At 31.8% G+C, this 22,378-nt stretch overlaps 1 protein-coding gene across 4 annotated transcripts in view; it reads left to right on the top strand.

Annotated features, from left to right (window-relative positions):
- Positions 1-21,889, top strand: part of LOC120333259 (F-BAR and double SH3 domains protein 2-like) — a 29,745-nt gene extending 7,856 nt beyond the window's left edge. For 2 of the 4 annotated variants that reach the window (XM_039400639.2, XM_039400641.2), the window contains exons 5-18: positions 76-111; positions 1,627-1,771; positions 2,344-2,480; positions 3,478-3,541; positions 7,121-7,249; positions 7,336-7,458; positions 8,564-8,730; positions 10,138-10,231; positions 11,862-12,038; positions 13,441-13,692; positions 14,048-14,444; positions 15,999-16,252; positions 18,241-18,387; positions 19,944-21,889. In XM_039400639.2, coding sequence (XP_039256573.2) covers positions 76-111; positions 1,627-1,771; positions 2,344-2,480; positions 3,478-3,541; positions 7,121-7,249; positions 7,336-7,458; positions 8,564-8,730; positions 10,138-10,231; positions 11,862-12,038; positions 13,441-13,692; positions 14,048-14,444; positions 15,999-16,252; positions 18,241-18,387; positions 19,944-20,000 — 2,179 coding nt within the window. In that variant the 3' untranslated portion in view covers positions 20,001-21,889. The remainder of the gene's footprint in view (positions 1-75; positions 112-1,626; positions 1,772-2,343; positions 2,481-3,477; positions 3,542-7,120; positions 7,250-7,335; positions 7,459-8,563; positions 8,731-10,137; positions 10,232-11,861; positions 12,039-13,440; positions 13,693-14,047; positions 14,445-15,998; positions 16,253-18,240; positions 18,388-19,943) is intronic. The other 2 variants (XM_039400640.2, XM_039400642.2) reach the window with 2 other exon arrangements.
- The last annotated feature ends 489 nt before the right edge of the window (positions 21,890-22,378 follow it).

Below are 22,378 nucleotides of genomic sequence, written 5' to 3'. Positions count from 1 at the left end.
AGTTTGAAGATTTTTATTTGTTTACAAAGATGTATTTTCTCTAAATCTTATAACATGTAAAAAAATGTCTTTTAGTCCAAAGAAAGAGATGACTTATCTTAAAATGTGGTCGTAAGTTTATCACTGTGTGAATATAGAAAGTTTCATTTTTGCAACTGTAGTTTGTGTGGAATTTATGAAATGTTCAATTATCAAATTCAATTTCGCATATAAATGGCACAAATAATTCAATAATCTGTCTGTAATTTGTTTCAAAACTTGTTGCACCCCAGAGAGATGTAGTATCATATATTGTTTATTAACCCTGAATGCAATAACATTTATTGTGATATTACTCTATTCGGAAATGTAATTTTATGTGGAATTGTTTTGTGCTGTAATTTATCATGCTCATGCTTACCTATAATTTGAAGAATGGTATTTCATGGACAAATTTTTTTAAAAATTGATGATTGTTGCAATGTCATGTTCCAAGAATAATTATTGTGAATTCTACTTCCGAAATTGTAATTCTTACTGGTTTTATAATTAGAGTGTGGCATTTGAAAATTGTAATGATTCTTTCATAATTGCATGATGTGATACGCAGTGTTCCTCAATGATGTAATTTCCTCTGTTGGCTATAAGCCCTGCAACATATTTTTTCAGGTTCCATTTTACATTTTGTAAATTAGTGTTTGGTTGAGATTATAGGATATAAATTGTTTGGCTTCCAAAATCGATCGAAATTTTCGTTTTATCAAAGTATTGAATTTTTCTAAATATATTGAAATATTCCATTTCTTCAAAAACACAATTCTTATCAAGTTACTTGTTATTAAATTGCTGTCTTTGCTATAATGTTCCACGACCCTAGCAATAAAAATTTATTATGTATGATTAACTAACATGGATGCCCAAAATTGGTAATATTTAGAATATTTACATTTGAAAATTTGTCATAAGCATTTGACATCAGACATGAAATAGACCTTATTTAACACGGTAAAACAAAGAAAATCAATGAAAAAAATCGTTGTATTTTTTGTTGCGTTTGGTGGTGAAAACATGTTTTATTGTGTCCATTAATTCACTTAACATCGAATTGAACTTATTTAAACCAGGGCTGTAGTGTAGTGTAAGATTTGGGGTTCAACATTTTTTCATTGGAATCGGAGACATAGTCGATTGAAAATTTTCTCTGCACTACTACCTTGTTTTAAACAAAATTTTTATACTGTTCAAATTGTAATCCGTAAAAAAGGGAAACCAGGGAATTACCACGCGAACATCCTCAGATACAATAATGAAATATTCAAATACTGGAAATCCGGAATATTAAAAATTCGTAGTGTATCATATTTCGACAACCAAAGCTTTAGGTTATGCAAGCCATCTTTTACAGATGGTTATTAAGAATGATTAGTAAATGCTTTTAAAAGTTTTTGAGAAAATTTTAAAATATTTTATTGCCATTTCGACTTCAGAGGATTTAGAATTGTACTCCGCACTCTTTGAAAATACGATTCTAGTTTTGACTCCAATGATAACATGCAAAATTCACTTTCCTGATTATGATCCTAATATTACATTGTACTCTACCACCCATAATTGGAATTTGAGACGCCTTTTATTCTATTTTCGCAGAACTGTGGTTTCGGTTTGGCAATCTGTTCTTGACGCAACTGACAAAACAGCACAAGCACGTTTGGTTTCCTCAGAAAATTATAAAAATGGAATATCGGAAGCTGCCAAAAACTGCAGAACACATAAAGATAATAACTTAAAAAAGGTTACGATAATATATTTTTGATACTTTTAGTACTATTGATTGCTATAATTCAATTTATATCAATCTCCAATGAGAATTGACTCAGTGATTGAATCAATTTCGGGCTCGGACTAGCATTTTAGATTATGATGATCCGTGACTCGATTTGACTCCCGATTCAGGATTTACGAACCACTAACCAACGCTGCAATTATTTATACAATCATTAACTTGATATTTCTTAATAAGGGACTTGCGTCTTTATCTGATTTTCCCAATTCGCTTGTCCCAGTCAAAAGTCGTGTCGAGGGTTCGAGTCAATTACGGAGTTAAGTCACTCTGGCAGTTAGTTGAGTATGAGTCTGAGTCATTCTTTCGGATGACTTGTGTCACTCCGAGTCTTTGATAAGCGATGACTCGAGTTGAACTAGAGATAGCTCGAGCCTCTCTATATTTAGTATCTAGTGAATTAGACGATAGAAAACAAGAGTTCTTACTCTAGATTTTCCAACAAAAATTAATTGATATTTCAATTACGCTGTTATATTTGCTGATTTTCTTTTTTTGTTTTATTTGAATATGTTTAATTACAGTGCCAAGATCTTCTTAACACAATTCAAAATGGAATATCAGAAACTGTGAAAGATCTAACAAAAGCAAAAAAGAAATATTTCGAATTAGAACAATTAGCTTCTTCAGCAAGAGAAAAGTTCCAAGAGGTTGAAGAAAGGTTAGTGTGCTTTTTTGTATGATTTATCTATAATCGGAGATGAACAAAAACTAATCCGAATTCATTATAAAACGATATTTTTAAATTTCTAACTTTGGTATTGCATGACCAAGCACAAATTACTGTAAATTTATTCATTCATGAAATTTTGTAATTCAAGGAGATTCTAAGATGAATGTTCCTTTGATTGATTTTCTATATTTATAGTTCTGGATTGCATAAATTCTATTTTTCTTGTCATCAAAATTATGTCATATGCCTGAAATGACAAATTTGTAATAAAATTGTTCTAAATTATTCCTAAATGTCAGGAATTTACTCTTGAATAGATTTGAATATCATTTTATCATCTTAAAATATTCGAAACAGAAATGTCAAAAACAAATTGAATATTTAAATACATTCGAAATTGGTTATATAGTAAGTATTATGATTATGATTCTAGGAAGATTTTGTTCGTTATTTTGATTTTGTCTACCTCTGATACACAATAAATTGGGAAATGTAGAAATGAATTCCGGAATATCACAAAACTCTTTATCTCCTGATATTTGGGTACTCCTGTTAGTCCTGTAGTATGTGTACCAGGTTAGGGTTAGGCCATAATTTCATTCCGATTTTCCTTATTTTAGTTCTATTACGAGTTCGGGGACTGTCTGTGGTAGCCGAGTGAATATAGGCTACGCCTTGCCCATAGGCTTCAGTCCTGTTACGTAAAGTAGTCGAACAGAATTAGTTACCTCCATATTGGTACACATACTTCTGGAGGAGCTGTTATCTGTATCCACCCAAGAATACTTGACTACAAATTTATTTCAAAGTGTTTGGTGCTCCATTTATTGGTCTTTCCAGCAATTGACCTAATTTGTCTACTTGTTGTGCTCTTGTTTTGTATAATTGCCTTTTGTATGTTTGTTTACTCTTTTTTTGCGTTTAATTATCCAATATGGAATAAATTAAAAATGGTAATTTCCATATGTTGTTCATTACTATGTAGGAGGAAGAAAAAACAACCGGGAATATTCAAATCACAAGCTGGATTAGAGAAAACAAGTCAAAAGGTTTGCTTATTATTAATAATACTTCATATATACAGTTTCAATTAATATTGATTATTGACTATTTTTAAGCTTCAAAATACTGTGTATATAATATGTATATTATTAGGGATATTCCCTACTATATTTTACTCTTGTGTGATATATTCCTTTTATGAATTAATAATGCAATAGAATTTATACACGTTACCTTTCGAACTTTTATTTATGTTTTATTAAACAACCAACTGTGGAATACCTTAATGACTGACTTAATATATTACTTCTTTTAGCGTCGTAATTAAATTCACAAAGTTTTACAACATACCAGTGATACCACACACTCACAAATTTTTAGTTACCTTGACAAAAGCAACGTCACGTTATGCCTGTTGCTTTTCAAATAACCGTTTTTATCGAACCCAATAACGCTACGTACAACCTTCAATTATTTCTGTTGGTTCAAGGTATTCGTTTTACGATTTACCGCTCTGCCAATTACTATTGTTCAGTTGGGAGTATAATAAAAAAGGGCAGTTTTATTGCCTAGTTTACCTAAATCATGCTTGATTATGTAAACAGTATTGGAAGTATTTTTTATGTACAGTGCACATTCCTTAATAAATGCTTTTATCCTTTTGTATTCAAGGATTAGCTTTTGTAATGTTTGTTTAGAATCGATGTGGCAATATGCTGTGGATGCCAGGCTTCCATCTGGTTGTAAAATCCTGTATTCAGGGCTCAAAATTAACTTTTTTTTGTTAATAGTTCACAATTTTTTTGCTGCTATTATATTATTGTCCCTGGTTTGTTGTGATAGAAAATTAATAAATATCCATTGTATAAAATTTGCAGGAAATTATTTGGTTAATTCATGATTTAGTACACAGACTTGAAATGTACAACTTTTGTTTATCTGGTTTATAATATATTCTATATTCAAAATATTATTTCAGAATGGATTAGGATATTATATTATTCGGTTTTAGCCATTCCTGTTCACATGAAATAATCTACAATGTATACCCATACCAGTGGGTGAAAGTTTAGGATCCAAAACAAACCAGAATAAACCGGAATGAACTGGTTATCCCAGGATAAAACACCAGGGTAGAAATCTCCTAATCAAAATATCCAATACTTTATATGGTAGCATCATTCTCGACCCAATATCATTCATGCCATGTTATGTTAGCTCATATTATTGTTATGTCATGGCATGTCTCAATTGAATGACGTATGGTAGTACCTTAGTAGCCTATTTTAATTTGAACCAGTGTCGGAATGTTCTACATGAGTAATTCAACTCTTCACTATTAATGATAGTGATGCTCAGGAAGTAGGCTATTCTGCCCGGAAGTTAATTTTTTTTATCTGTGTATCATGTGATGATTATCGTTATTCGGAAAATTATCTTTATTTGTAATTCGTCATAGAAATGTACGAAAAAAAAAAAAGTTTTATTTTGTGCAATTCAGGTTTTACAATATGGCTAAGAAGGCTTTCATTTCATTTTTGAAAACTGTGAAAAAAAAATTGAAAACCTACCAAATGACTGTGTATATGCAATATCTGCATTTCAGAACATTCATTATCTGATGTGGAACATGGCTTAATTTAGATATTCCGTATTCGAAAATATTATGTCACAATGTAATCAGAAATCAGAAGAATGAGTTATATGGTTTATGCCATCCCTGCACACAGATTTTGATAATTGTAAAAATTAGTAAAAAATACTTAAATTCTCCGAACAGTTTCCTAGGATTGCTCCTTCTTTGTCAAATATAACATATAGAAAAACAAATAATAAGCAAACGTTATTCCAACCAATTTTTATTAAAATTGCATAAATTCCTTCCACCAAATAGAAAATTTATTTGTGATCTTTCGTCAGAATATATAGTACAACTTCATCAAGCAAACAAATAAGTTAATCAAACAGTGAATATATTTATAATATGCAGCGAAACCACAAACTGCGCAATTTTTGTTTTTGACAAAAATGCTAGCCCAGAGGCTAAATTCTTTTTTAATTCAACTTCCTATCTATGTACGGTATTACTAAAAATTTGGAACGGTTAGGTCAAGTCTAGCCTATATTTAGGTCTGTCAATCAGTTATTGATTACTATTTATAGTCATAGATTAAATACAAAATATAAATAGAGATAAGTGAGAGTAACTAAGCTCATTTCCAAATACTTAATCATTATTATCCAATAATCACCAAAAAAGGTAATACTAGCTCTGGATATATTCATCCAAATATGGTTATTAATTATTAAACTTGGTTCCGAATGGTGAAAAATGGCCGTTCAAGGAAATTTTTTTTTTTTTCAGTTTTATAAAATACCCAGGCAAGGTCAATGCTGAAAGGGAATTTTTTTTATATCTATAGTCTGTATTTTCTCTAAACAAGGCACAAAACAAGCCAGAATTGAATGTAAAATCCTACTGTACTCCTATTGAAATAGTAGGAATTTTTTTCTGCCTTGAAATAGTAATACATGGTGGAGGGAGTACTCGGTATCGAGCATCGACTTTTAATTAAAACAATACAATTATATTTATATCTATTTTTTCTCATATAGGCTAATGTATTTAATTTAAAAAAATTATTATTGGTTTGGGAAAAGACTATTGAACCAGTTATTCAGAATATATTTGGAATTATTTGTTCAATTTATGGGTATCGTAGTAATATATTTTTCTTTATTTCATGTGCCGTTTTTTATTATGATTTAGTAATAATGTCACATTGAAGTACAAATACTCATTCTGTAATTGTGATCTCGATCGAAATTCCTTTTTGATTATGCGGTATTGTGTTTTGTATCACTTTAATTTTATTATAAAGGATAGGTGAAACGTCTTTTGTTACATTTTATTGGAGACCTGTATCCAATTACCTTTTTAAGAGTCTGTCTGATCTAACATGGCCCAAACATGGCCCAAAGAACCCATGCCTCAGCGGCACACTCCATCTCTGACCCATGTTAGATTTTACATAATTATAAAACATTGAATACAAGTTCGATTCTGTTGACAGTATTACTTACTCTTTTATGTGGTGTCACCAATAAACTGGCGATTTTCCGTACCATGAATTAAAATGTTCAAACAGACTGGTTGGGTATTTGGTTAACCGATTTTGACGGTATACCAATAAAACAGACCTTTTTGTTTTCATTTTTTTTTTACAACATGAAAAAGTACAAATTATAAAATTATGTATATACCTTCATTATGTTTTTTTTTTCGCAAAAGTAAATCGATGAAGTTTTGGTGATACTCGGCAGTTGGCATCTCATTGGTTGTCTACAACTTTGCTTAGAAGTTTGTTTGTTTGCTTTTTATGAATGAGTTCACGAGACCTCGTTTTGAATAAAGTCTCTAAAAAAGTTCTGGAATGTGTGTGTTACTGTGTTGATAATTTACCAACTTTAGTAGTCTGATGCAAGATATACATAATTTTTGAAATTAATCTCTATATCAGCGCAAAGTCCTTGTGGATTTATATGCTTTATGTGAAAAATAGCCATACTGTATGTGTGTTTTGTGTGACTGCGTAAAATAATCTACTAAAATTTCTATTTTATAGTTGGAACAGAAATGTGACGAATGTAATAAGTCATCAACGATAGCACGAAATGAATACATTCTTGCTCTTGCGACTGCGAACGCTCACCAGAAAAAATATTACGAAGTAGATATACCAGAATGCATGAGAGTAAGATACTTTTTCTTCTATTTTTGGGATTTGCTGAAATTAAAAATTTTCATTTCAACTAAACGTAAAATTTTATTGTAATTAAGATTCTTGATGGGGACATTTTTACCAAATTGCAAGATTACTTGAGTGCAGCGAGTCGGTATGAGTTGGAAACGGGTGCAGTTACTCAAAAAGCTTATGCAGTTTCACTCCAGTGTTCGACAATGGTAAGAATAATAAAACATTTTTTCATTTTTTTAAAACTTTTAATGATCATTATTGTGTGTTATCTAACGAGTCTAGTGTATTTATTTGGAAAGTCAATGAGTTTCAAAATGTTTATATTTATACAGTAATTCTTTGTTGGGTCTAATATTGTATTATGTATCGTTTTTTAATAGTTTTATATACTGGTCGTCCGGTGATCTTTTTGGCAAACTCTGTGCTCACAGACTTTAACTATACCTGTACCGAAGAGCATTCCTTTTTTGTTTTGGCTGCTTATCTTATTAAATACTATAATACACTATTCATTCTGTTTTCATTTTGAAGTAAACCGGTTTATCAGTTCAGCATATATCATCCTTTTTGCCATGTATGGCCAAGGATAACATATAGATATTAGAGCTGATTCTATCTGTGGCTTATCTTCGTATGTGGCCAATGAATTTGATGAATTTTTAGAGTCATAAGAATTTTTACCACAATGTATTTGACAATGCCTTGAAGGCAAATGAACTCAGTCAGATTGTTATGAGAATAATATAAAAATTATATTTATTACTCGGAGTTCAAGTATCAGTTCAATCTAAGAACACTGAACGGAGTAAATCTGAACCAGAGAACTGAAATAAAATTTATATTCAGTTCTTTGTTACCGGAATGATTTTTCCTCAAAATTTTTATTTGTTAAACTGAAATGAATTAAGTAGAGGACAAAAATTTCATTCAATTTTAGTGATTATTTAAAAAAATCGGTGAAAACAATATAAAATTCGCAGCGATCTTAATGGAAACTACCGGTACTCAATTTGAATTTTATTTGACAATATTTTAGTTAAAACTGATGCACAAGCTAATTTTTTTTTATCAAAATTCAGTTTTCTCAGAGCAAGGTCACAAGCACTCACTCAAAAACAAAGTGAAGTTATGATTGAGCACTGAAGTGCCATGATTACAGTGTGGAATCACATGTTAGTAAAAACAATTAATGCCAGACTTGAAAATCAGGCCAATATTTTATAGGGAAATAACTATGTAGTGAAGTAGTAAATTCTTCATAACTGGAGTTCTTAAATGGAAAAAAAATGAATTTCTTTTTTATATTTTTAGATATCACGAGAGTTCAGCACTCGTTGTTTCTTGAACGATAATTCCGTATTTGTTTGGGGCCCAAAGTATGAGTTTGAAGCATGCGAAGATGACACCAATAATGGTGAATTGGTTGCGGAACACGGATCTACCGGTGAAGATAATTCACTCAACCGTGAAGCGCGGAAGTAAGTTCTGATTCTTTAATTCCTAGTTTTTCAACCAATTTGTGAACTATTTAGGAAATTCCAATTTTTGAGTACAAGTTTATTAACCCAGTCTCAAACTGAGTTTAAAGTTGTGTTATTCACTGAGTCAATTGTCTCTGGCAGTTGGTTGAGTCTGAGTGATTTCATTTTGATGGTGTCTCGAGTCGAGTTAGTCAAAATTCTATGTAATTATTGTTAGATACTGATGCTATTGTTAGATCGGGTCCCACAGGGCTCGATATTTCACCCAAAACTTACGTTAGTCTTTCCTATCCATATAGGATAAGATTCAATATTTACCTATATGAGGTAAGTGTACCAATGTGTACCTGTAAGGGGAAGATATTAAGGCTAACCATATGGCGAGCCACGACCTTTCGTCCGCTTGGTTACCAATTCATGTCAGGTAGGAGATTAGTTAGCTGGTTATTTGTTTTTTCAGATGCATGAACTTCATCTTTACTCTCTTGTTTAACTTGGCATTGTCACATCAGGTTTTTTCATTCAGAAATAATATTAGATTTTAATAATCTTCCATTATCTACTAATAATAATAATTTTACTTGTATAAAATATACTCTGCCAAGACTGCCATGCATGAACCGTTGTTAATAATTATATTATCTAGGCACGATATCACCTGGCATAGTAGAATATAAATAATATTCTTTTATTATTCACACTTATCAGCACTTGATTTGATTTTGATTGCACCCAGTCTGTTTCATTGTCAGTCAACCTTGAACCCAAATTTAACGTTATTATTCTATTAATTCCTTTCATTTCCATCTTTATCATTCTATAAATAGCTGCTTGAGAACCATCCAAAATTTGATTTCGAATATTGTACGTTTATCTCGTAAGAAGACCGATATGGGATAAATTCACCAAATAGTAGATGGTTGATCAGTTCTTCAAACTTTTATGACCAGCTGCCTCTCGTTCATCTCTAAAATACCTATTTTTGCTATAAACACGCTTTCTAATATCAGTTAAAATTATTATAGTCGAAGCGGATAGCACCTGCTGAAGGTCTACCTTCGTAGCATCCAGAGAGCGGCTTTATGGCCTTCAAAGGGGCCCCAGGGCCCAGTATTAGAAACTTTAGTATTTTAACTACACTATTTTCTATATTTTTAACTTTTTTTTCGAAACAACCCCCATTTTAGATTCTCTTTAGAATATTTTTTTAAACATTGCGGAATATATATGTATATAGATTATTTTGTACCTATTTGAATTACAATTCTGTTGTTCACGTACATTTTCTATTTTCTGTATTTGCATTAGCTTCCCTATCTTGAAATCGCAACCCCAAATATTTTGAAAACATACTTTGACGTTTGTGATTAATTATTTATAACGCAATGTTGTTTTTATTGAAAGATGGGCTGGAAGATTCGTGAGAGAAAACAAACAAGTACAGAAACTGACACGTATACGTCAGAATTTGGAAGGAATTCGAAACAAATACACAGAGGTCTGTTGTTTTATGTAATTCTGCCTAAATTACTGAACACTTGAATGAATATCTGCCCGTTTTTGGTGTATAATAGTTATGTTGAGGATGTTATGAACTTCACCTTGGGATGTCTAATAATTTGATGTAGTTTCGTTTCGAAAATAATCATTTCAAGCAATGAACGCAGTATGAAACTAAAAGTGAAAAAAAAAAGTTTTAGAATTTTCGCATTTCCAATTTATTAAATTACATGATTGTTATCTATTGTGTCTAACCTTAAATGAATATATCCAATATTCAATATAGTATTTAGATAATAAAATCTTCGGTTTTGGCTATCTATGTTTGTGCTTTTTTGTTATAATTCGCTCAACAATTTTTTTCCAACATGTACATGAATCTGGAATTAAAAATTTAAAAAATTGGTTTGAATAGGAACGCATCTAATGGATTGATAAAATTGAATTGAGTTTCTCAAAATTAATATTTTATATCTCGTTATTGTTAAGAATGGTTGAAGAAGTTTAATATCTAACGCTGAATATAAATTTTACTATTGCGTCTGAATATTCAGATAATTATGTTGTAAATCTGATTGTAAAAACTATATTGAATATGATTGGCTTGTTGTATTAATGTAAGTTTATGACAAAATCATTTTTGTCATTATATTCTCCTTTATGAATAGGCCTACATACATATTTGGCATAACATTTGCATTTTAAAATTTGCTAATTTTGGTAAAAAATCATAGTCTATGGAAATATTACAACTTTGACTAGTTAATTATTTTATTTCCGATTTCACGACACACCTCCTAATCAATAATAAATTTGTAATTTTTAGAAATAGATTTCTCAGTAATGTAAATCTATTTTAATGCCAAATTATTATTTTAAGTATCAAAGCGCCATTATATCATTTGTCATGATTAGTATAAATTTATGATGTCATCGAGATTCGAGTATCATAAGAGATAGAAATTGTCGACACGAGAAAGTGAAAAAGAAATTACATCACCGATTATGATTGAAAAATGGCATTTTGTTAAGCTCGTTTCAAGACACGCTCGAAAAAAAGAAATCGTTAAATAGGTTTTGATTACTTTTATAATTTCCTGTATTATTACCGTGCCTACGCAGAAAATACCGTTTTATGTTTTGCACGTTTTTTGCACAATTTTGTTAAATTTTTATTTTTATTAAAACATAAATGAAAATTGAATTCTAGTTTCTGGTGATGTTTTTTGTTACTACAACGTTATTGGAACTTGTTGCTTTTGCGTCATGGAAATATTTTGTAATAGCAGGGAATATTTTTATACTTCTAAAACAAAGGAGAGAAAATTTTGCAACCTTCAGGTGCTTTTGATATCATCGCAATCTGTGACGACAGTAGTGTGAATAATTTATTATTACGTTGTATCAGATACGTGAATAGAATGTTTGCTCTAAACATAATGTGAAATTGGAATATTTTGTAAATTATTTTTGCTCTAGTGGAATTCTCAATGCCAAATAACAATGAACTGTGTATTGCATCATTTTGACGTTTATTCCTCCAAAATTTTTCTCATATTTCCGATCACTTCAGTAAAAACTCGAAAAAATTTGCAAAAAAGCATCAACTATTTCTAATTCAATTGCAGAACCCAGAATTAACGACAGAAGCGAACATAGCCGACACTGAAACTCGTATCGATAAATGTCTCTCCGATTTACGTCGTGTTGAAACAAACCGATTAAAATCAGAATCAAAATTAAATGTCTTGCGACATGCACCTGGAGTCGACGTTGATTCGTGGATTCAAAGTGCAATTAATCAGGTAAATCTTTATTTTTTTGGTGTCCAGGGGAAATTTCTAACGACATATTCACTCTGAATAAGGCTCTGCACAGGAGCTACTGTTAGGTCTATAGTTACTATGGTTCGTAAGGACTGGAGTATTCTCGTAGTGTGTGTACCAGGTTAATCCATGATTTTATTCCGATTTTCCTTATTTTAGTTCTATTACGAGTTGGGGGACTGTATGTGTTAGCCAAGTGAATATCCTCCTGTCCATAGGTTTCAGTCTCTTTACACAACTTAATGTAAAGTAGGCGAACAAAATTAGTTACCTCCATATTGGTACACATACTTCTCGAGCGCCAGGACTGGAATCTTTCCGGTTCGGCATTGCCAACCCAATTATCCCCCCCTTGGGTGAGGTGGGGCATGGGATTTTGACCCAGGATTTTAATAACTGCGATGGCATCATAGGCCACCGTGCTTGTCCACAAAGTTTAATATTCAAACAATGAGTTGTTGTATTGAAACAACGAACATAATCAATAACATTACTCAAACCATTCTGAATAAGGAAATAGGTGCAAAAATATTTGAAAATAGACATTAAAATGAATAGATCACGAACACGATGGCATTGAATGGTGCAAAATTGAAAACAGTCACCGATCGCAACTCGTTATGCTATTTTTGAGTCATTTTTCAGAACAAAGTGTTTTTTCTGGATTTAGTTCAAATCGGTTTTCTAAAAACTCTTGCAATCTGATAAAATTTGAACATTTTTCGAATTTTTTTTAACTGGGCTTCACAAAGTAAAAATTGATATAATATTTGAGTATTTGTATCGATCATTATTTTAATATGAATTTAAATCAAAGACACTTGCTTTAGCCTTGTTCTGAGAATTCACTACCTTTCACAATCAATTTATCCAGTTTACAATTGTATTGACTTGGACTTCTTAAAGCAGGGGTGTGTGACTTTTAACACAGGAGGGTCAGATACGAATAACTGGGTGAAACAGCAGGCCGCACCTTTATTTAACATATGCTTTCTAATACCTGCAGACTAAAAAGTTTATGGCATTGTAACGCCATTGACATAGGGCTTCGCGAAGCAGAGGAATTGGAATTACTGGCACTTGACCAGTTTAAACGAAATTGAAAACTCCTTCTGCGGGCCGCACACCATTCAAAATTGGCACTTTTCTGCGGGCAGCACCATTTTTTCTTGTGGGCCGCTCCAAGGTTGCACACCCTTGGCTTGAAGTATCGCATCAATTGTCATTTAGTGGCGTTTATTGCACAACTATAATTCAATAGGGTTTGAGTAACTCATTTTTCATTTTTGTGGTAACTTGACTCCACTCACTCACTTTGAGAAAAAAATTGAGTGTGAGTGAACCTACTACTAAATAAATTGAGTAATATCAAATCTTTTAGATGGCGAAAGAACCAAGTAACTCCGTTCCATCAACCCCAATCGATCCAAATAAAAAGTTTTCTGCCACGGAGGTCGATACTCCAAATGGACGTTCCGTGACTGCAGATGACAGTTCCTTTTTTGATGATGATTTTGACGACACGTTCGATGAAGCTTTCGACGAAGAAGTCGATCACGACGAAGTTTCACTCACTGCGAGCGATCATAGTCGTGTTTATCCAGTTTCGTGTAAAGTTATATATGGTTACACTGTGAGTTTTATTAACGACACAAATAAGAGTTGTTTTTTTCTTCAATTTCTGTATAGGTACCGGTAATAAACTCAAACTAGAATTTAATTGTGTATTGACGACATTTACCTCATCGTCAACATGGGCTATTTTGAATTTTTTATTGTGAATTTTCAATTTTTCAATTTCAATATCACTTGACACGATAAATATTTTTTCGCTAAAATAAACTTTTGCTAATCCAAAGACTCACCCAAAATTTTAAGTGAAGTCCCTTCGTCGGTGCTTAGATGACTTTTAGATTACTCAGCAACAGTACAAATACTGTTTAACTCTTGCAAGTAGCAACCTGTTTTGATTTGAACTATTTTTCTAGGGAACACGACCAGATGAGCTCACAATATCACCGGGCGACATTGTTGAAGTCGTTGAAGATGGGGATTTAGAACAATGGGTGAAAGCGAAAGATAAAAACAATCGAGTTGGATACGTTCCGGAAAAATATTTAGAATTTCCTGCGCCGACAAACTCAAATACGATGAACAATCATTCAGGATCGTCATCGATATTCGAAAAATCTCCGTCGATCGTTTCAGGCGGATCTAACCACAGTAACAACTTTTATATCAGTTCGACTAATTTGACAGACACTGGGACTACGCTGTCGTCAATTTCCGGAAGTTCAAGCACCTCTGGAACATCTTCTCTCACAACGTCTTCGTACGGAAGTGCGATGACCAATAATGACGATAGACATCCAACAGCAGCATCAGGTTAAATATTATTTCATATTTTTATCGGTCAGTCGACGGGAAGTGTAATTATGGAACGTTTCACTGAATTTTCATGTTGTTATGGTTATTGTTGTTGTTTAAAATAGATCGCTTTTCTCCGCAATTTATTGAATAAAACGATTTCAAATTTTTAGCAAGATGGTTGAAGTTTCTAGAATTATATCACTTCTATTTGGCTATTTTTTTTTGTGTTATATATGACCAGATATTTTTCTCAAAATTTTGCTAATTTTAGGAAAAAATTGAAATTCATTCGAAAAATTATCACTCTCAGTAATTGATGTCTCAAAGAAAATAGCGTCACAGATTATATATATATTATTTTTTTATTGGTTTCATTTTCAATTAGTAATTCCAGAACTTTCATCAAAATACCTTTTTTTATAATGTTCATTTTTTAATTTTACTTTCATCGACTTCTCAAAACATATTTCAGTGACATATTGATCCATTCAATTGACATCTGTTACAAATTATTAAATCTTTGTAATCCTATTTTTTCAAGTATTACATTAATCCCTTTTATAAATATTTAATTCTGTAATCTATATAGTTTAATGGATTATCATTAGCCTCAACTTAAAGAATGCGAATCCTCCACCAATTTCCAGTATCCTGGGGCATATCATTAACTTTATCGAGTCATGGGTATTCAATGTATTTACGAGTGGGCAATATAGAAAAGCTTTATAAATTGACATTGTGAATTTTTTTCACTATCAATTTTTTTTTAAATATTTCACACATAGGTACATATATTAGAATATCAGACAGTTTTGCAAAAATTGTGTTGGAAACACAAATAATAGACCAAATGATTTCAAATTTTGGATAATTAAAATAGTTGAAGCAGCTAGCTCTTTTAAGTTTACTCTCAAGTTCTGCAGGACACAATATTTTACTCATAATTTTTCTGTTTCATTTTAATTCAGTTACACTGTTTGGCCATTGACCATCTTTCTGACAAAGTCGGTGTTCACCTAAGCCTTATCGATACTGGTGTGAAAATTCTGTGGTAGTAAAACTTGATTTGTATTCTAAATTTGAAGCATTTGGATGACCAAGTAATAGATTCTCGCATAGAGGGCATAAACTAATGGTGCATTAAGTTAGTCATTGGACCTTTGTGTAGCATTACTCTTCTGGCCTATTTGATCTTTCGTAATTGTCAACATAAAAAAATTAAGTGTTCAACTATAATATGAATAGTTAACTATGTAGGTCTGATGATGCCTGACCTTGATCAGACGAAACGTTACAGAAATATATTTGTGTTTGTGCGCAGCAAGACTCTTGAATCACTTGAAATAGTTATCCATAATCAATCTCGCTATAGCATCCTTGCAGTATATGCATACAGATGCTTCGAAACAGAAGTACAGAAGAAGGATAAGTAGTTCGTTTCACAGAAACCAAATTTCTAAACAAGATAATTTATGAGAATTATAGATGATATTTAGTTACGATGTAATTCAAAATTCACTAAATTTTCACATTTATATACCTCTTGTTAATGTAATCTAACAATTCCAGGTGCAATGGTTTTCGCCAAAGCAATTTACGAATACGAGGGCTGCACAGATGATGAACTAACTTTTCCTGAGGGTGCAATAATTCGCATAATAGCGAAAGATGACAATGGTGTGGATGACGGTTGGTGGAAAGGTGAACTTAACGGAAATACCGGGGTTTTCCCTGCGCTTGTTGTAGAAGAAATGACGTCTGAAGAACAAGATTATAAACCGGTTAAAAAGACTAATAATTGGATTTCTTCAACAGATACTTTGGTATGTTCGTTTTATTTTAGTTTTTTTTTAAGCTAAATTTTAGAGTTTCAAGTTTGATAGAATGATTTTTATGATAAATTTGTTAAAAATTGCAATGCATGTGCGCTTTCAGTTAATTTCTTTTTGCAATATTTTTTTGTGTTTTAATATTACAAGTAGATTCTTAAATTTGTAGGATAGATGTAGGCTCAGCAATTAGCACATCATGCCAAGCATTAGAATTACTCTTTCCATGGCACCTCTGATTATCCTACAAGGTACGCCGGTTTGAATCTCACAGGAGATTATTATGCGCGTTTGGGTTACTGGACACTTTGCCGTTGTGGTTTATGTAACCTACGGCTTCTACCACCATCACGTCCATGCATTGAAAACGAATAACTGGTTGAACAATCCCATACCTGACATGGGCTGGTATCGGGTTGAAAGGCCGTGGTTTACCATATTATTATGCTGTTTATTCTTACTTCTCTCTTTCTTTGGATAAATATGAATACGCTATTCACAGTTAACAGTATTCAAAAATTATTTTTTTAAAAACCTCTCTAATTCAGATGAAATTTATCATTCATGAAATGTAAATTCATCAAGTTAATTCTTGAAATTTTTAAATTCGCCCTCCAATGAATATTTCTATTATGGAGCCATTGCCCATTTACAACTTTTATAGGAATTAATATTTCTGCTTTTTCGTCAACTTTGCTTGTTATATTATCAATGTTTATAATCACTCAAGCTCAAATCTTTGAATTGCTGAGATTTCAAAGTACGCTCGGCTACATAGCCTATTATTAGTATTCAAACATTTCATATCCCCCCAAGTTTCTATTTCTAGTGTTTTATCCCAAACAAAAATAAACACAGGTATTTTTATTGTGAACATGGAATAATTGATTAATTAAAAATCAGTACTTTTTTTATTGAGAGCCATCTCCAATCTCCAAAAACATTTTTCTGAAGATTTACAATATTACCAGCAGTTAGCATATTTCCAAAGAATTTAGAAAATGGGGAATGTAGTCTGCCTTATCAGTGAAACTGTTTACGTGACCGAATGAAGTCACCTGATATGATGGTTTCGTTTTCTCACGCTTCAATAACCACAAGTCGTAAAATATTTCTTCCAAACAGTGTATCTGTAGGATTTGATTGCATGGAATGTAAAAGTATAATAATCATATAAACGCAGAAATATCAAAGTATTATAGTTTAATAATGTAAATGCAATATAAATATATAAACACAAAGATTTGGGGGCATTGGCAAGGTCGTTGTACGACTTGAGAACACAAAGTTTGTTCAATCACTTCATTGTGTTAAGAAGTGTTGATGTACCTAATCTTGACCATACTTGGATCTGTATTTAGCATATGATAAAACATTTTTTATCAAGCATCATTTGAAAAATCAATTATTTAAAAATAAAAGGAATCAAAAATATTGCATACTTCTTGTGTTTCTGTTTTGTCTTTTCAAATTTATCTTGAGAATGAAATCCGATAAGATGGCCTAATCATATAACGGACCACATCACCTTGATTGTGATATTTTCCCAGACTGATATAGGTTGCTACAATTTCTTGTATCAAATTCCTCCTTCCTTCGATCAAGTAACCGAATTTGGCAACTTTCCATGAATTTTACTTTTACAATGTGTTGGGTTCCTCTTTTGGTGAATTTACAATCTAAAATTTGAATCGGATTTTATTTAATTGATGAATTCAATAACATTTATTAACATGACGTACGTCAGCATATCCTTTTGGGGCTCAATTTTTTCAAATGAAACTTTCCATATTCTGGTGATAACTTCATTAGTTAGTTATTCATCTTATTACAATTCTAATTAGTCATAATTTAATCGAACCTGAACCACTCTTAAATCGAGTTCGATTTATCAACGATTCATGCATAATTGAAACTTATTTTTTGAATGAGAATTTTCAAAATTTGCATGACTTTTTTCGTAATATTTCCTTTCAATTCAGGAATCGCCTGAATTAGAAGGACCTCCCAAGTTTCACCCGCCCCCTCCATCTCTTAACATTCCGAAAAACATCAACAATAACTACTATCAACAAATGACCATGTCGGCGTCACTGCCCACCACACCGGTCAAGCAGGCTGGCCGTCCGGTAAGACAGTGGTGTCTTTTGTTGTATACTTATTGGTGTCGGTGATTATAACATTGTATCAATGTATGTGTATTGATCATGAATTTTATGGAATGTCTCACATCCTGTATCCGAATAAGGCACTGGACAAGCTACTTCCACAATCTTTCAAACAGTGCATCACTGTTCATCTTAAATATTTCTGGTGATTGTGAGTTACACATTACCATAATTGACGAGATTTCATTTTCTAGTAATTATGGAAAATTTCTCAAATATAATATATCTATTTTTGAAATTCAGCTTCTATTATCAATTTGTTTTGAACCAGAAAATTTTTAATTGATTACATCTAAATTTATTCTGAAGAAATCGGGTCAAAAAATAATTCAACTTATTTAATATCATTTTTTTTTTCAATTTTGGGGGGAAATTTTTAGCATAAAGCCATAAGATTGGGTTGCAAATTGCAATTAATACTGAATAAAACTAATATTCATAGTTGTGAATTATGCATTATTTAAATTATGTTTGCATGGCAATGGAATGGCAGTTAATTAAATTTTGTGTTCTAACTTATGCTTGGCTTGCTTATATGATAAGGAACTCTGCAAAACAAATTTATTAACTTTTGCTCACAAAACTTTGGTATTTTGAAGTATATTTTCCGCTTGCCTTTTTTTTCTACTAGTGCTTAAATAGAGATGATCTTGTAGACATAACTCATTTTTTCCCCTCTTACAAGAGTATAAATAAAGAGTAAAAAACGGTGCCATGAGTGCTAAAATACTCCGAAAATGGGCCCCAGCCCTAACAAGTTGGGAATCACTGCTCTAAAACATAGTAGCTTGTTTAGTGCCTTTTTCAGAGTGCAGATGTGTAGTAGCCCATAAAAAAATTATAATGAAATTAATTTTAAATTTGTTTAGAATAATTTTTGTTAGCATCCATAGCTGTAGCAGTTTTTGCTTTGAGATACAGAACTATCTGTGTGTTATAGATTTAGATGGAAATGTATTTCAAGTAGTGTTAATGAATCTCCTGATTTCGAATTCATTCGAATTCAATTCATGTAACAATTTAAATAAGTCCAAAATTAAAATCCAGTTTATACCTAATATCTGAAATTTTCAATTATGAAGAAATCGGAGTAAAAAGAGATCGTAAATTTTGCAAAATTGGAATCTGTCTTGTCAGTTTTCCCGAATTTTCTCCGAGCAAAGTTACGAGTGACTACAAAAGTGTCGAGAGCTATAAGAAATTATACGTAGAATTGGGCAGTCGTGCGACTTCGTAGACTTTTCTACGATCAAACCAAATCGTACTAATCTTTTCTGTGTCCAATAACTCTCAATATTTCCTGTCTTTGACACATAAAAAGTAGGTTCGGTTGTTTCGTATTCCGTAGCTAAATGGTAGTCAATAATAAATAATGTTTTTCTCTGGAAGAGACTCAACATGGAACTAAATAATAGAGAAAGACTAATATAATTTCTCATTATTTTTTACAAAATTTCTCGAATTTAATTCTTAAGTTTTCAAGTTATTCATTATTTTATTTATTATTTCAATTGTAGACGAGGATCGCTCCACCGCCACCACAGAGACCGAGAAGTGCAAGTCGTCCTACGTGATATATCGTCAACATCATCCCAACTATAAATATACTACAAAATGCCTTTTGAAGGTCAGAGTTCAATAAGGCATCAAGTTCAGCTTCCCAGTTCAGGCTTTTTTATCACTTGACAGCAGGGAATGTTGGTCTCGTCTTTGATCGTCTCCGATCAAGTGTATATTAGGTCTGTATGTGACTTGGTAATTTGTGGGTCCAGGAACTTAATTTATAACTAATGGAATTTTCGTGTTTATAATGAAAAAAAATATCATGTTATATCTTTATCATACATATTTTATTTAATAAAAATATGACATTTTTCTTATATTTTCACTAGAAATGATATAAACACAACTTCTCAATTTAAATTCAAAATTCAAAGATATATTGCATCTCCTTACTTCATGCGAAAAACTTACTAATATGACGCATTTCAAACTAGTTGGCCCTCTTTATTCTTTTTTTGGCATGTCTCATGGATTCTTTTAGTTTCTCAGATGAGTGAAACTCAGCAATGCAGTTTTTCTGCTACTATTGGTATTTACAGTAAATCGGCCATTTTTTGTTCAATTGTGATAATTGTCTTACGGAAGCCGCCATGTTTTGTCCTAAATGTTTTTCTCTCTTTTATTATACATAGTACATTTCATTGTGAAGCACTTTTCTGTACCTTAACCTGGCATGGCAGTTTTTGTTTTAAATATACGAGCAGTATGGTTTGAAACTTTGAATTTCATTCACAAAATGAGATTTTTGCACAGATTAAATTTTTTTTAAGAGCTGGCAACTATGTTTCTCATTCTCTTGACAAAAACTACATTTAAGAATGATATTCTATTTTCTGGACTGTATTTACAGCAATCCTTACTTTTTCCAGCAGGATGTGGAATTAGGGATAATTTACACTAAATCAATTTCAACAATTGTAAAAATGATTCTCGACTACGGATTAAAAAAAATTTAAATTGTTTTGCGACTCTGGGTCGTAAAAAAATTTTGACACGGAAAATTACATTTTAGTAAGAAAAATATGGCATGCACATGCTTTATTGTTAAAAACGCTTAATAATCTTGCTGAAAAAATTATTTTATGAACTAAAACTTTTTATATCTCCATTAATTAGGAATTTTAAATTCCAATTGTCGACTCCAAGGAATTCAAAATTTTGAGTTCTAGTTCATACTCCGGGCAGTTTGGAAATTCGATTTCAACTTAAAGTAAAATATGTCGAACTTTGAGTTCCAAGATTCCAGAAATATCACTTCATCTCAGGCCCCAAACCGCCTGCCCCGCACATCAAAACAATACACAACATTATCCTTAGTTAGTCTATCGATAATAAATTTCAATGAAATAATTTTGTAATGTAATTCAGTCAGTTTTAATTAAGTTTTCAGAATTTGTAATTATATAGGTAATAATAACAGAAAAATTGGAAAATCATGAGATTATTCAAAAATAGTTATCGATGAAGCACAAATTTGATACTGTTCAATATTTTTTAATATCAAAATGCAGTTTCCGTTTTGTTCGTGTCTTTTTTGCTACATCAACGTTGTGTCTGAAATAATTGTCTGATGAAATGAAACTTCAGCGTGAAACTTTTTTTTTGTGTTATTGAGCGTCAGAGTTCTATCCCTGTTGTCTGATCAAGTTTAGCCCGACTTTGAATTTAAATAATTATCTTCGAATATGTTTGTAAGTCGATTTATTTCGCATTCAATACTCGTGGCCGTTCGTATATTTTATGTTTCGCTGGATGTGGGCCGAAGAAGAGTCTACCTACAGGCATATGTTGTTTATCTTTGGCACACATCTAGTTGGACGTGGAAATGGCATTTTCTTATCTTTTGTTTAAATATTTTGCTGCCACTGTTTGCTGGCCAATAAAAATATACTATGTTCAATGATTGGTCAGTTTGTTCTTGTGTTTTGTATCAGTCAAGAATCAGTAGTTAGTTGGTCATCATACTGAAAACACACTTGATATACGAATTGCAATAAATAATGAAAAAGCATTTCAGGGTGAGGGGAGCCGCGAGAAACCATATTTGGTTACAGAGCAGCGTCACCCAGGTGTATATTTCGTAGATGTATGGGTTTTTCTAATCGAAAAAATCCTGGATTTTCTGTACCAAGGCAGCATGGGTAATCCATCTTGCTAGGCTTGAATAGATTAGGGTTGTGATGGCCTTATCCCTGGCTTAAACTTAACTGTGCTAGCTTCGCTGGTTATAAATCTCAGGTTCAAATTCCATTCCCAGTACATCACTAGGGGTATAATGAATTAGGTGGAGAATGCTGAAATGGGAAGATCCTGATACATCCGAAAATTGCTGCTTCTCGCTTATAATTAGATATCAGTGGTGCTTGCATAAGGCCAACTTCATAGAAAA

Source organism: Styela clava, chromosome 13, assembly GCF_964204865.1.
Source record: "Styela clava chromosome 13, kaStyClav1.hap1.2, whole genome shotgun sequence".
Classification (NCBI taxonomy): Eukaryota; Metazoa; Chordata; class Ascidiacea; order Stolidobranchia; family Styelidae; genus Styela; species Styela clava.
This window is presented reverse-complemented; position numbering and strand designations above follow the sequence as displayed.